This window comes from Hyla sarda, chromosome 4, assembly GCF_029499605.1.
Source record: "Hyla sarda isolate aHylSar1 chromosome 4, aHylSar1.hap1, whole genome shotgun sequence".
Classification (NCBI taxonomy): domain Eukaryota; kingdom Metazoa; phylum Chordata; class Amphibia; order Anura; family Hylidae; genus Hyla; species Hyla sarda.
In genome coordinates this window covers 371,923,212-371,936,610 of record NC_079192.1, presented here as the reverse complement: position 1 = coordinate 371,936,610, position 13,399 = coordinate 371,923,212, and the positions used below count along the sequence as shown (strand labels likewise).

The 13,399-nt window shown below is 36.0% G+C and overlaps 1 protein-coding gene across 4 annotated transcripts in view; it reads right to left on the bottom strand.

Annotated features, from left to right (window-relative positions):
* Positions 1–13,399, bottom strand: part of LOC130267280 (protocadherin gamma-A4-like) — a 357,909-nt gene that overhangs the window by 318,350 nt on the left and 26,160 nt on the right. The window contains exon 1 of one of the 4 annotated variants that reach the window (XM_056516768.1): positions 7,570–10,151. The exons of the other annotated variants lie outside the window; for them this stretch is intronic. Coding sequence (XP_056372743.1) covers positions 7,570–9,990 — 2,421 coding nt within the window. The 5' untranslated portion in view covers positions 9,991–10,151. Of the gene's footprint in view, positions 1–7,569; positions 10,152–13,399 lie in introns of those variants that run through there. 4 annotated transcript variants of the gene reach the window in all.

Here is a 13,399-nt window from a genome sequence, read left to right as displayed (position 1 = left end):
CCAATCAATCACTTGGAATCCTCTAAAAGGCAAAATGAGTATATGCTACAAATAAACTTTCTAGTGTTGTTATTGACTATATTATAACTTACTTCTGGTTTCCTGACATGTCTACTTTTATTCAGAGAGTGGATGTACCACTCAACCTAGTCACCTTATCATCAATCATAAATATAAAGGTGGAAAGAGGTGCATTCCTTTTCTCTTTACAACGGAACACAATGAGAAACTAAACTAAAGAAACTCAGCTTGAATGTTATATTAGCCTGATTTGACCACATATATTGACAACTGGCCTGTCAAGCTGAATCAAACTTTAAGTACAAGTCTGACTAAATAAAGCTTTTATAAGTTGAGTTCACTCATCTCAAGTTATATACAACATCATTTCTGAGCATGATTGGTACACTCATAAAAAAACAATAATCTAAATCTACTTCCTGGCTATTTAATTTCCCATGGTTACTACATTTATAGTTTATGTTTATTATTATTTTCTTTATATACTCTGGTGGTGGTACTTGATTAGGCCTAACAGATATTCATACAAATTCTGGAGTAAAATCCACTGCAATGTGAAATTCCTGTAAATTTTATGCTCAAAACACAATCCATGTTTTGATAATTCCAATGGATAGCCATGTTTCCATTTACATTATATGGGGTTTTTCACATAAAGTTTTGAAAACCAGGATTTGGATGTGCCCCATTGAATAGGGTTAAACCCAAGTCTACAATTTAAGAAAAGCTATGATATTTAGAGTTAATGTCAAATATCCTTTAGTATGCCCACAGGCTTTTCTTACAGGAATTATTTTTTCCAAAAAATATAACACTAAGATATTTCTGATATACCTAGGTCCAGTTGTAGTATCTATACCTAAGCACATAATTAAATAAGTACAATTTGAATTTATATATATATATATATATATATATATATATATATATATATATATGTAGAGAGAGATAAAAGTAGATGGTGATGTATAACAGATGTTGCTAAAGATGTCAATAAAGGAAAGGGTTATAACAAGGATGTACTAACCCTTGAGTCTGTAGTTAAAATGCCCCATTCACTGCGACAATACTGCAGCAAACACCTTTTAGAGATGAGTTAGCTAAGCCTGGTGAACCTGGTCTTCCTCTGAATTTTGGGGTGACAGAGGCTTGCTGGACTTTTGACCATTGCCAGGTTTGGCTTGCGTGAATCTGGCCATGACAATATAAATAGTAAAAGGATGAGGATAACATGGCATTTTGGTGGCTAAATGAAGGGAGGAAGTAATAAAAACACTGAGATCACTTTAGGGTAGCCAAGCATATCTTGCAGCTATCAGCAAGATCACATGATCCCAGGTTATCAAATCATTACTTGCATTAATGTGTCATACAGCTCCCAGGCCAATATAACACAGCACAAGGGGGGGGTTTAAGAGGCTAAAGAAGCCCCATGCACTGCGTTGCAGCTGCCATTTTGGAGAGAGAGAGAGAATGCTGAGAGAGAGAGAGAGAGAAAGAGAGAGCAAGGACTACTGATTACAGAATAAGCAAAGCATTTATCAGCGAGCTGACCTCAGTGACCTCCTATCACCTGCAGTGCTGTGTCCAGTTAGTGCACTACAAATCCCGGCCAGCAGTGAACAAGCCCATAAAAGTTATCACATTACAAGCAGAGCAAAGCATTGATCAATGGGATGACATCAGACAGTGACCTCCTGTCAGCTGCAGTGCTGTGTCCAGTTAGCGCACTAAAAAATATCCCCCAGCAGGGAATGAACCCATACAAAGTTATCACATTACAAGCAGAGCAGAGCATTGATCAGTGGTATTACCTAAGAGAGTAACCTCCTGTCACCTGTAGTGCAGTGTGCAGTGTCCAGTTGGTGTACATGCAGTGTACGAGCTCATACATGCTATCACATTACAACACATCGCAAACTGAGCAAAGCAGTTAAAATGGGTTTCTGAGACATGTTTAAATATATATATTTAACTGAGTTATCATTACAATAATGAAGCATACTTAGATTTCATAAATAAACATTACACTTTATGAAACTATTGCATATGAAGGTTTCTAAGCACCCCCAAATAAGATTGTTTGTCAACCAATAGTAAAAGAATTATATCAGTAATAGCAGCAATATTTGTTAAAAGATGCAGCTTCAGACAGGGCAAGACAAAATTACAACCCATAGAAGCTTCTATCCAAGCAATCAAATCATTCTGTAGGATCTCATCTCATCATTTTCATTCTTAGAAAGAAAGGTTGCCAGAAGTTTAGGATAATACCATTTTCAAAGTGTCAATGTTAGTAGTCTAGCTAAAAGAAACTCACCTGCACATTGTTTGGTGAAATTGTTACATTTTCATTCCCAATGGAATATTCAGCATCAATGAGATTGTCCACAGAAATGTTTAGATTTTGGGTAATGTAAGAAAAGTCATTTTCATTGGAATTTAAAGCCGCACATAAATTATATGAGTAAGGAAGAGGTAATGTTCCATCACTGTACATTGACAGCACTCTAAACTCAACATGTGGATAAAGATTTGTGCTTAGATATGATTTTGTTTGCTTGCATTTTGAGATTATGACTAATACAACTGTTGCAATAAAAAATAAGGATATTAATAACAGTGAAATGACCAGTTACAACTGTAAGTTAGTCTGAGGGTGGTCATGGTTAGTTTGTTAGTTACTTAATTCAAGAACCATCTGCTGAAAATTATCTGCGACAAACAGCAGAGTTAGGGTACGTTCACAAGTGTGCAGGATTTGAGGTGCAGGATTTTCTGCTGCAGATTTAGTTGTGAACTAAATGACTGAGCACAGCTTTTAATCGGCAGGTACAAATCCTGCGCATCAAATCTGAGCAGTATCCTGTATGTGTGAACGTACTCTTAAGGTGACAGTTGCTGAGAGAGTAGGGTAGCCATTATTCTTCACCATCACTACAAGCTTGTGATTCAATGTATCCTTTCAATGAAAGACATGTACAGTCCTGACTTCCCCAGTTTGCTGAGTGATGATAAAGTTAGATGTTTCTGATACCTGTATGAAAGGATAGGGCAAGACATTATGTCCAGAGTCTAAATCAACAGCAACTATGTTAGGGATTAGAGAACCTGGTTAAGATGCCAAAGGGACAATCTCGGACACTGTAGGACCATTATGCTCAGGAGGTGATACAAGATCTTTGGAGTATTATCATTTTGATCCACTATATGAATAATTAATGTTGTGTTATCTCTTGCTGAAACTAGTAGGACAAATTCCTTGTGAACCTCATAATCAAAGGATCTCTGAGCATACAATACTCATGTCTCTATATTGATGGAAAAATATGAGGACATTGTGATTTCTTCTGTATTTGAGTTTAATATTGAATACATTATTTTAGCAGTTTCCCCAGAATCCATGTCAGATGCTTAAATTGTATATATAGAGGCTCCCAGTAAATAGTTACAGGTACAAAGGCCATATAAGTGGATTTTGCAAATACTAGTGGGTTGTCATTCACATATGATATGTCCAATCTATTGTTCTTCTACTGGAAAGAGGTGGAGATCCCCTGTCTGTAGTAATAATACTGATATTGTAAGAAGGTGCTTTCTCTCTGTCTAAAGTAGTTTTTAAAGTAAGTCTACAGTAGGTGTCTGAAGACAATAAATTAAAGGGAACATCTTCAAGTATTTTACAGCCAACATCTGCATTATCTCCAGAATCTTGATCATGAACTTCAATCAGTGCAGAACCCTTACGTACAGGAGTAGATAAGTATGTGATAGTTATCTCAGGAGCATTGTAAATTTCATCTATCACTTCTACCAGTACCTTACAATGATCTACAAGGCCTCCTCCATCCTTTGCTTGTACAGACAATTCATGTCTGTGTTATTTCAAAATCTAACTTTCCATTGATCTTGATTTTCCCAAATATTGGCTAAATATTCCTAAGCAATGGACATTTCCAGATGTTTTGCTGAAAGAATATGTGATCTGGGCATTAACCCCTTCATCACTGTCTGCAGCATTTACCATGGTCACTGTAGGATTCCCTGGGCTGTTTTCCTTTAAAGTCACTTTGTACACAACTTGACTAAATATAGGAAGATTATCGTTGGCATCTATAACACTTTTCTTCAGTAATGTTGTACCAGACTTAAAAGGATTTCCTCCATCCAGTGCAGTTAGTATTAATTCATGAATGTCTTGTGTCTCTCGATCTAAGGGTTTTTCTAGAACCAGCTCCGGAAATTTACAAGTATTGATTCTCACTGAGCTTGTATGTCTGCACTGTATTACTACAAATATCTGGATCTTCTGCACTTTGTAAAACAAATATTGCTCCAGGTGATGTAAATTCAATCAATTAAATCAAGTATATTTATCATGATAGAACAATGGAGAATTATCATTTATATCTTGAATGTCAACTTTAATCTTGAAATTACTAGAAGGATTTTCGACTACAGCATTAAAGGTTAAGAAACAAGAAGCCTCCTCCCTACACAATGTCTCTCTGTCTATTATGTCCTTAATATATAGATTTCCATTATCTAGGTTTACATAGAAATATCTCTCTGAAACTCTGGTTACAATCCTCAGTTTTCTAGATGAGAGCTGCTTAATATCTAATCCAAGGTCATCTGCAATATTTGCTATAACAGAATCTTTCCTCATTTATTCTACAATGAATAATGAATCTGACCAAACACTGAATGACTGAATGCAAAGAAAATAAGTTACTTGCCATCTGAGTCCTGTGCAACCTTGTAAAAGAGTTTCCACAATGTCCCTCTTCAGTGAATATTTCCCATAAACTATTGAGAATGTCTTTTTATCGAATGCAAAGTATGAATATAAAGAAACAGATGCCCCCTATAACCTCCTTGTGTTGTCCAATATTTTAAATATTATCCATACTTCTGTGTCCAGGAGAATCAAGAAAATGTTTTTGTTTCTTATTGTATGCCAGCAATGTATGAGGTTGAGGAAAATACTGGCAGATCTTTAGTTCTGCATTTTTTTTTCCTTACTGGTTAAACAGCAGCGCTCAGAGAGGAAAATGTAGAATTGCAAGCTCTTTTATTTATTTGTTATTTAACAGGGTATTCCAGAAAAAAACTTTTTTTATATATATCAACTGGCTCCAGAAAGTTAAACAGATTTGTAAATTACTTTTATTAAAAAATTGTAATCCTTACAATAATTATCAGCTGCTGTAGTTGAGTTGTTTTCTGTCTGGCAACAGTGCTCTCTGCTGACATCTCTGCTTGCCTCGGGAACTGCACAGAGTAGAAGAGGTTTGCTATGGGGATTTGCTTCTAAACTGGGCGGTTCCTGAGACACGTGTCATCAGAGAGCACTTAGACAGAAAAGAACAACTCAACTTCATCAGCTCATAAGTACTGAAAGGATTATGATGTTTTAATAGAAGTAATTTACAAATCTGTTTAACTTTCTGGAGCCAGTTGATATATATATATATATATATATATATATATATATACATACATATAAAAGTTTTTTTGCTGGATAACCCCTTTAATGCTTATTTAGTAAAATATTATATGCAATTGCAAGTTTTATTTAAAGAAACCTAAGCACATTTGTGGTTCAGGTTATATTTCAATGTTATTATGTAGAATGTAGACTTTACACTAAAATTTCTCTAGAAAAAGCAGGCTTTTAATTTTAGAAAATAAAAACCCAAAACAATCTAAACATTATGGGATGAAAAACATAGACTGCTGAATGACATTCACTGGAGGCTCAGAAAAACTCAACATTTGATATACTGTAGACAAACCTTAACTACAGCAAAATAATGCTGAAAGGATTCTGGATTTATATGAATATAGCCACTGCCTTTTTTTTAAACTCTTGTTTATGTATTTTTTTTATTATATCTAGTAGCTTTTTCTTTATACTATAGATAGAAAACACAGATGGCAGAGAGAAAGAGTTTGTAAGTGGAATATAACAAACCAGCCATATAAAGGCAATAAGAGGCATATAGAGACATTTCTAGACAATATAATAATCTGTAACCAGGCCTGCAGCTGCTATACCATATTTTGATACTAATTATGTTTTCTTAGGTGGCATAGGGGCTTTGAGTTACTCTTTGATGCCAGCACCTACACACAATAGCTACCTCTGCAGTTCCTATATATACATATACCATGGTAGGCAACATTATGAAACAGAAGAGAACTCATGTAGCCTACTAATCTTCAGTATAGAGGAAAACTTACTATAGTAAAATGTATAACACGGCATATACAGACAGAAATATACGTTTTGTAATTCAAACAAAACAAAGAGAAGGTTAGACTACAAAACCTTTTTCCTTTTATCAGTAGCAGAAATGAGGGAAAAAAGGTCTGGGCCCAGCATTAGCGATCACTGTAATTTGTTAGGACATTTACTACAATCTTGTCAATGTGTTATCACTTAATGTATTACATTTGTACTTCCTTACCTTTTCTTGTGCCATATATATATATATATATATATATATATATATATATATCAAAATGTGTGTCATAAGATTAATATCTTAGGAAACAAAATCATGATTTCATGATATTCTATTAGGAGATGTATATGCTATATATGTTTATATACACATTCATTCTTTGTGCAGAGTTCGCATGGAATGCACAGCCGTCTATGAGACGCATTCTTGTGCCATATATTTATCAATTTAAATGGCCCACCCTGTATATCGCTGGATAGACGGTATATCCCCATATATCTAGTATCCATAACATGTAATATTCTATTTTTCCAGACAAAAACATCCAAGCCCCCTTAAGCTTGTTAAATAAGTCAGACATCACAACATTATGTGGCAAAGAGTCACTGCTCTTACAGTAAAGAATCCCTGTCTGAAATAATTGTAAAACTTTCTTTCCTGTAGACATAAAGGATCCACTCTCTAGACATAGATGATGCCTTATAGAGTGTCTGTAGTAGATTGGGCCAAGTGCATGGAATCTCTCTTGACCAGCACATCTCAAGAAGCAGGGATCACTCTTTATGCCCCCAAGGTTTAAATTCTTTGTAGGAAAGGACACCTACACCACTAGAAATGTCTTTCCTACATTGTCCTCTCAAAGCTGCCTCATTTTGAACAAATACGTTTTGCTGCTGACATTTCTGCTACCACCTCCAGCTGTCATTGACACCATTGAAGTGGGTAACATGGAGGCTACACTGAAGGCCAAGCATAGCCCTGAAAGTGCCTTATCTCCCCTGCCAGAATGCGCTTTGATCCGCCAAGGACATATTTTTGTGTAAAAAGCTTTTCCTTGTTAAATACTGGTAGGACTAACCAAGTCAGCTTTCTCAGATACCGACCAAGGATGATAAAAACAATTCTGTAGATTATAAATAATTCCTCAATCATTAATAAAACTTCCAAACAACAAATATATCATCTGACAATAAAGTCTGTGACACAATAAGTTTCTTATCACTGTAAATTAAAAAAAGAACAAAAAATGAGACAATTAAAAAACTTAAAAAGATGGTATAGTGTTCCAAAATCTCACCTGGTCAATAGTCTGAGAAGCTTCTTTCATGCTTTCAGCTCCTTGTTCTGCATTATCAGCATCAATCAGGTTTTCCACAGGAACATTTCCATTTGGATTCATGTAAGTAAAGTCACCCTCAGCCGAATCTAATGCCACACAGACATTGTATGAATAGGGGAAAGGTAGTGATCCATCACTGTACATGGAGAATGTCCTAGGATCAATTGGAGGATAGAGATTTGTAGCGAGTGAAGAGAAGGCTGGTAAGGATTTTGGTGCCTTACATTTTGATATAATAACTACCATAACAGTTATTATAAAAAGCAAGGAAATAAGACCAAGTGCAACCACTAAGTAGAACTGGAGGTTATTTTGAGTTTCATTATCTTTTAGTTGGTTGGTAAGTTTAGGAACAACTTGTTGAAAGTCATCTCCAATAATCAGACTTAGGGTAGTTGTGGCTGAGTGAGCGGGAATTCCATTGTCCTTTACCATCACCACAACCTTGTAATTCAATATGTCCTTTTTGTGAAAGTTGCGTGATGTTCTAATGTCTCCTGTGTGCTCACTTATAACAAAATGATTTGAGTCTGAGACTTGTATAAAGTGGTAAGAGAGCCAAGAATTATGTCCTGAGTCAGCATCCACTGCCACCACCTTTGTTATTAAAGAGCCAGGCTCAGAGGCAAAAGGCACCATCTCAAATACAGCTGGCCCACCCATTTCTGGTGATGGGTACAATATTTTTGGAGCATTATCATTCTGATCAACTATGTGGATAAATAACATAGTATTGCTGCTTAAAGAGGGGGATCCACTATCTGAAGCTGTGATTTCTATAGCAAATTCCTTGTTCTGCTCATAGTCAAATGATCTTTGAGCATAAAAAACTCCAGTCTCAATATTGATAGAGAGATAGGATGACATTGATAGATTTTCTGTAATGGTGCTGGAAATCGAGTAAATTATTTTAGCATTGTCTCCAGTATCAGGATCTGAGGCTTGTATACTGAATATTGAAGCTCCTGGTAAATTGTTTTCTGGCACATAAGCCACATAAGTTGACTTGGCAAATATTGGCGGGTTGTCATTGACATCTAAAATGTCTAACATAAGACTCTGAGTACTGGAAAGTGGGGGAGATCCACTATCTGTAGCAATGATGGTAATATTATAAGAAGATGTTTTCTCTCTATCTATAGTAGTTTTTAAAACAAGTTTATAGTAATTGTCTAATGATAGTAAATTAAAAGGAACAAGTTCAAGAATTTGACAGTCAACATCTGCATTATCTCCAGAATCTTGATCATGAACTTCAATCAGAGCTATCATTGTCCCTGGTGCAGAGTCCTCAAGTATAGGAGTAGATAATGAAGTAATAGTTATCTCAGGAGCATTATCATTTTCATCTATCACTTCTACCAGTACCTTACAATGAGCTACAAGGCCTCCTCCATCCTTTGCTTGCACAGACAATTCATAATTCTTTGTAACTTCAAAATCCATATTTCCATTAATCTTGATTTCTCCAGTATTTGGGTTGATGCTAAATATTCCTGTGTGATGGACATTTCCAGATGTTTTAATAAAAGAATATGTGATCTGTGCACTGACCCCTTCATCATTGTCTGTAGCATTTACAATAATTACTGTAGAATCCACAGGGCTGTTTTCCTTTAAGGTCACTTTGTACATATCTTGACTAAACATGGGAAGATTATCATTGACATCTGTAACAATTATCTTCAGTAATGTTGTACCAGACTTAATAGGATTTCCTCCATCCAATGCTGTTAGTATAAATTCATGAATGTCTTGTGTTTCTCTATCTAAGGGTTTTTCTAGAGCAAGTTCTGGAGATTTACTGCCATCTGTTCTGATAGTTTCAGTGAGAGTAAAATAATGGTTATCACTGAGCTTGTATTCCTGCACTGTATTACTACCAATATCTGGATCTTCGGCACCTTGTAAAGCAAATCTTGCCCCTGGTAATGTCAATTCAATGATTTCTAAAGTGATCTTATCATGATAGAACAGAGGGGAATTGTCATTTATATCTTGAATGTCAACTTTAATCTTAAATATATTTAAGGGATTTTCAACCACAGCATCAAAGGTTAAGAAACAAGAAGCCTCTGCTCCACACAATGTCTCTCTGTCTATTCTGTCCTTAATGCATAGATTTCCACTATTCCTATTTACATAGAAATATCTCTCTGAAGATCTGGATACAATCCTCATTTTTCTAGATGAGAGCTGCTCAATATCTAATCCAAGGTCATCTGCAATATTTGCTATAACAGAATCTTTCCTCATTTCTTCTACAATGGAATAATGAATCTGACCAAAGACTGATAAACACAAATAAGAAATTAAGACATATATCACTTGCCATCTGAGTCCTTTGCAGTCCTGTACATGTGGTTCTATCTTGTCCATCTTCAATCAGGCTTTGTTATTCAATGGTAAACAATATCCAATGAGGCTTTGTCATTCAATGGTAAACAACATCATGTTCATGAAATCTGTAATTTTCTTTTCAAATTGTATCCTTAGGTCTGTGTCCAGAAGAATTTAGAAAATGGCTGTGGTTCTTTCTGCAGATCAGCAATGAATGTGGCAGAGAAAAATACCAGAAGATTTCTAGTTCTGCATTTTCTACTTACTGGTTAAACAGCGGCGCTCAGAGGTGAAAATACAGAATTGCAACATCTTATAATATACTAAGCATTTATTTAAAAAAAATATTACATACTTTTAATTATGTTTTTTAAACATTTTAAATTTTATTGATTCATTAGATTTTTGCTTTATTTTTGTTTTATTTAAGTGTTTTATTTAACAACTGTTAAAGGTTATAAAAACCCTTTCTTCCAGTACACATAGAAAAGCACAATATATATTGTTGGGATATTTACAAAACAACATATCAAAACATAATTAACTAAGATCACATCGATACCATAATAACAATGATATAAGATATTGATATCCTACTAACTATTTAGATAAATGTTCAACAAGTAAAAATGTTGGAGTCCTGGGAAGCTGAAAAATAATAATTGGGTTTAAGATACCCAGGAAAGCTGTTACAAAAGTGTTTAGATATAAGGAATAAGAATAAGCTGATAGATAGCTTCATGAATTCATGTACCTATACAAAACCTCAGAACAATAATGGTAACAAAACATCCCAGTATATACAATAAAAAAATAGTACTCCTTACCCAGCAACCCATTGTAAAAAATGAAAGTTAACAGTAAGCTAGAGGGCCAAAGTACAGTTGTAAAAGTAGTATACACACACAACATTATCAAGAGGCAGATGTCCTATAATGGTCATATGAAAGCTGAAATAACTCCATAATGCTGGATCAAGTCCAAGAAACATTCTCTAGTACAGTTTTCCCCACCCAGGGTGCCTCCAGTTGTTTAAAAACTAAAACATACAAAACTAAGCATAGTATGCCCGGAGAGCCAAAGGTGGGCTAGGAAATATTACTCTAGCTTCTAGGATAAAGATCTACAGTACAATGGTGGGCATCTGGGAAGACAAATACAGTAAATAAAAAATAATTATATCCTCATAGAAAGCTTACAGTATATTTGAAAAGACTGAAATAAACTAAAGAGTTTATGATAAGGAAGCCAAACACAAAGCCATAATTTGAATTGGTATGGTCTGGTGGCGTCACATTGTTGTGGCAGAGACCTCTGATAAAAAGAAGTCATATAGAGGGCACATGTTCCAGATTTCTATAGGCAAGACTTTTGACAAAATACTGCCTCAATTATCTTCATAAATAAGAACAGAAAGGGTCTGGATAAGAAGTGTTACACTTGAGACATAAAGCTATTTAGCCACAGAGAAAATCTGGTCAGACAAAGCATTGGCAAATGACAAGGCAAGGTTCTGCAGAGCAGTGCAGGCAGGTGTAAGTCAATGGTGGAAGTGGTGGAAGTTTGAGCAGGCTACTTTGTAGTTTCTTAGGGCACATCATGAAACAATTATAAAAGTGTATGTCAACATTTTGGGAATTTTAGCATTGTGCACCTAGGCATGACCTCCTCTAGACATGCCATCCTGTCCACAGTATAGATAAATATGATAGTCTAGGACTACTAAATTAGGAAATAAGTAACCAAATATATTAAATACAGAGTAAACATTATGTGCAGAAAATAATGAAAAGTGGATTGTATCTCATGAATAGTAGTGAAGAAGATTCACTGTCCAGAGGTCTTCAAAACATTACTGTAGGGTTGAGAAAACATACATGTCCATCAAGTTCAACCAAGGAGGTAGAGGGAAGGGCAGGACTTATTACAATTACATGAGAGGCTTTTCCGTTGATAAATGAAATTTAAGTTAAAGGAGATCTGCAGCCATAGACACCTATCCCCTATCGGTAGGATAGGGTATAAGTGTCTATGGCTACAGTAATCCTTTAAGTCTGTAGAGATACAGTTATGTCTACCCTCACTATTACTTTACTTTAGTTAAATATCCAACCTTTTTAACACAATATGATGATATGCTATTGATATGATATTCAACACAATATGATGATATATCAGAACACTCAAAATGCTTAATTTACATAACAATCACATAGACATACACAGTGTTTACACCTAGTGGTAAATGTCATGAACTCATGTTCTAGTGAAAAGCTTGTAATCTCACACTTAATATCTCTTAATATGTTGAATTTAGAAATAAGCTAACAGAACATATTTTTTTATGTTGATTTTTCCTATAGTATTTTGTATCGACTAGCAAAATCATGGTACCTAGTGGGAGCACAGTAAAGTTAAACATCATGATAACATGAAACATTAAGGAAATTTCAAAACTGGCAGAGAAGATGAGCTACTAATCTTTGGAAATGTTTTTATTTTCCCAAATTTTATACAACTTTGGATGTTTAGACCAGATTATACCTAGTTATGCTTACAACTGGAATACAGGAAGAAGAAATTAACAAGATTGAGAACATGGATGATTAGAATAGACCTAAGACATGAGTGCAAAGGTGGGTTTTAAAACAAGTCAATAGAACATGTACTATTTAGTTAAACATTTTTACCCAGAAATGCTGCTAACAAAACAATACTGAGGTTTTCTTTTTTAAATGTTTCCCTTTCTCTACATATTCTTTACTGGAAAGACATAAAACACTTGTTAACCATATTTATCGGGGTATACCACGCACCGGCCTATAACACACACCCTCATTTTACCAAGGATATTTGGTTAAAAAAAGTTTTTTACCCAAATATCCTTGGTAAAATGAGGGTGTGTGTGCATGAGTATAACCCGATACACTGTTTCTGACCCCGCAGAAGCCCCCAGGAAAGGCAGGGGGAGAGAGGCCGTCACTGCCCGCTTTTCCCCCCCTGCCTTTCCTGGGGTCTACAGCCCTGCTGCCGCCACTTCTCTCCCCCTGGCCATCGGCGCTGCTTCTCTCCCCCTGGCTATCGGCGCCGCTTCCCCATTGCCTCCCCATACCCATTTTTATAATTAGCTGTTTCCGGGTTGGGTCCGCGCTGCTTCTTGTTCCGGTGTAGCATCTCCTGTGTCATTGCTATGCGCTGCAAGTCGCAATGACGAGTGACGTCTTCAACGCAACATCACTCGTCATTACGAAGCGCATAGCAATGACGCAGGAGACGCCACACCGGAGCCAGAAGCAGCACGGACCCGACCCCGGCAACAGGTAATTATAAAATCGGGGATGGGGGAGGCAATGGGGCAGCGGTGCTGACAGCCAGGGGGAGAGAAGCGGCGGCAGCAGGGCTCTAGACCCCAGGAAAGGCAGGGGGAGAGAAGCGGGCAGCGACGGCC